The sequence below is a fragment of the Nicotiana sylvestris genome, chromosome 4 (assembly GCF_000393655.2).
Source record: "Nicotiana sylvestris chromosome 4, ASM39365v2, whole genome shotgun sequence".
Taxonomy (NCBI): Eukaryota; Viridiplantae; Streptophyta; class Magnoliopsida; order Solanales; family Solanaceae; genus Nicotiana; species Nicotiana sylvestris.
The window spans coordinates 102,200,024-102,201,481 of NC_091060.1; the positions used below are offsets into that span (position 1 = coordinate 102,200,024).

General features: G+C 44.7%; 1 protein-coding gene across 1 annotated transcript; it reads right to left on the bottom strand.

The window, feature by feature from the left end:
- Positions 1–207: 207 nt before the first annotated feature.
- LOC138889917 (uncharacterized) lies at positions 208–945 on the bottom strand. The gene has a single exon (XM_070173262.1). It carries the CDS (start codon positions 943–945, stop codon positions 208–210), a length of 738 nt encoding a protein of 245 aa, XP_070029363.1.
- Between the last annotated feature and the right edge of the window lie 513 nt (positions 946–1,458).

The following is a 1,458-nucleotide window of genomic DNA, read 5'->3' on the forward strand; positions in this document are numbered from 1 at the left end:
TATGTATTGGTTTGAGAGTTAAATATTATGTATGCCGAGTGGCACTTTTAAACATTGTTTTATCACTCTTTAATCTGTTTTAATTTTTTATTTATTCCACACTTAGGTTATCTTTCGCAATTTAGGCTTACCTAGTCGTAGAGGAATAACTGCCGTCACAATGTTTCACGGAGGGAGAACCGTGATCATGACAGTGACCTTGTTCAGCTACCGGTAATCTATACACATCCTCATCGATCCATTCTTCTTCTTGACAGACAACACCGGCGCATCCCAGGGTGAGACACTAGGTCTAATAAAGCCCTTATCAAGCAGGTCTTGCAACTGTTCTTTCAATTCATTCAACTTCGGGGGGCATAAGATATGGAGAAAAATCAATGCAAAAGTCAATATCGCTGTCTGGTGGCATCCCCAATAGGTCAAAGGAAATACCTCTGAAAACTCCCGAACTACTGGTACAAAATCCATCGAAGGAACCTCAACACTAGGATTATGAACATAAGCCAAATAATCGAAACACCCCTTATCGACCATAGGTTGAGCCTTCATATATGAGATAACTTTGCTGGTAGAATGACCGGGAGTCCTTCTCCACTTCAAATGAGGCCACCCCGGCAATGCTAAGGTCACATACTTGGCATGATAGTCCAATATAGCATGATAAGGTGACAACCAATCCATCTCCAAAATGACATCGAAGTCCACCATATCGAGAAGTAGGATATTAACACGGGTCTCAAGATCCCTAGTAACAACCATGCATGAACGATAAACACGATCTACCATAATAGAATCAACTACTAGTGTAGACACATAAATAGGAGCACTCAAAGAATCACGAGGCACAACCAAATATGAAGCAAAATAAGAAGACACATAGGAGTATATAGACCCTAGATAAAACAGAACTAAAGCGTCTCTACTACAAACCAGGATAGTACCCATGATAACTACATCGGAGGACTCAGCCTCAGGCCTAGCTGGGAAAGCATAACATCGAGGCTGGGACCCACCACTCTGAACTACATCCCTGGGACATCCTCCTGCGAGCTGGCCTCCAACTTCAACTGCCTAACCTCCACCTCTAACACCTCGACCCCTACCTCTAGCTGGCCGAGCGGGCGGTGGAATACCTGATGCCGGAATTATGGCACGAGAAACCTGATGCTGAGAACTGCTCGAGGCTCGAGGGCAAAATCTAGCAATGTGCCTCGCATCGCCATAAGTATAACAAAAATGACCCTGATAGCCTGAGGAACCACCCTGAAAACTCTGGAGCGGAGGTGCACTGATAGGAGTTGGTGTTGCACTATAGGGCAACTGATCAGAATTACTGCATATGAGAAGCACGACCACTTGGAGCACTGTGAGAAGCCTGAAGTGCTGAATGAAACGGCTTGAGAGGATGGCCTCTACCAAAAAATCCCTGCCTCTAGATGAGGCACCACTAAATCTACA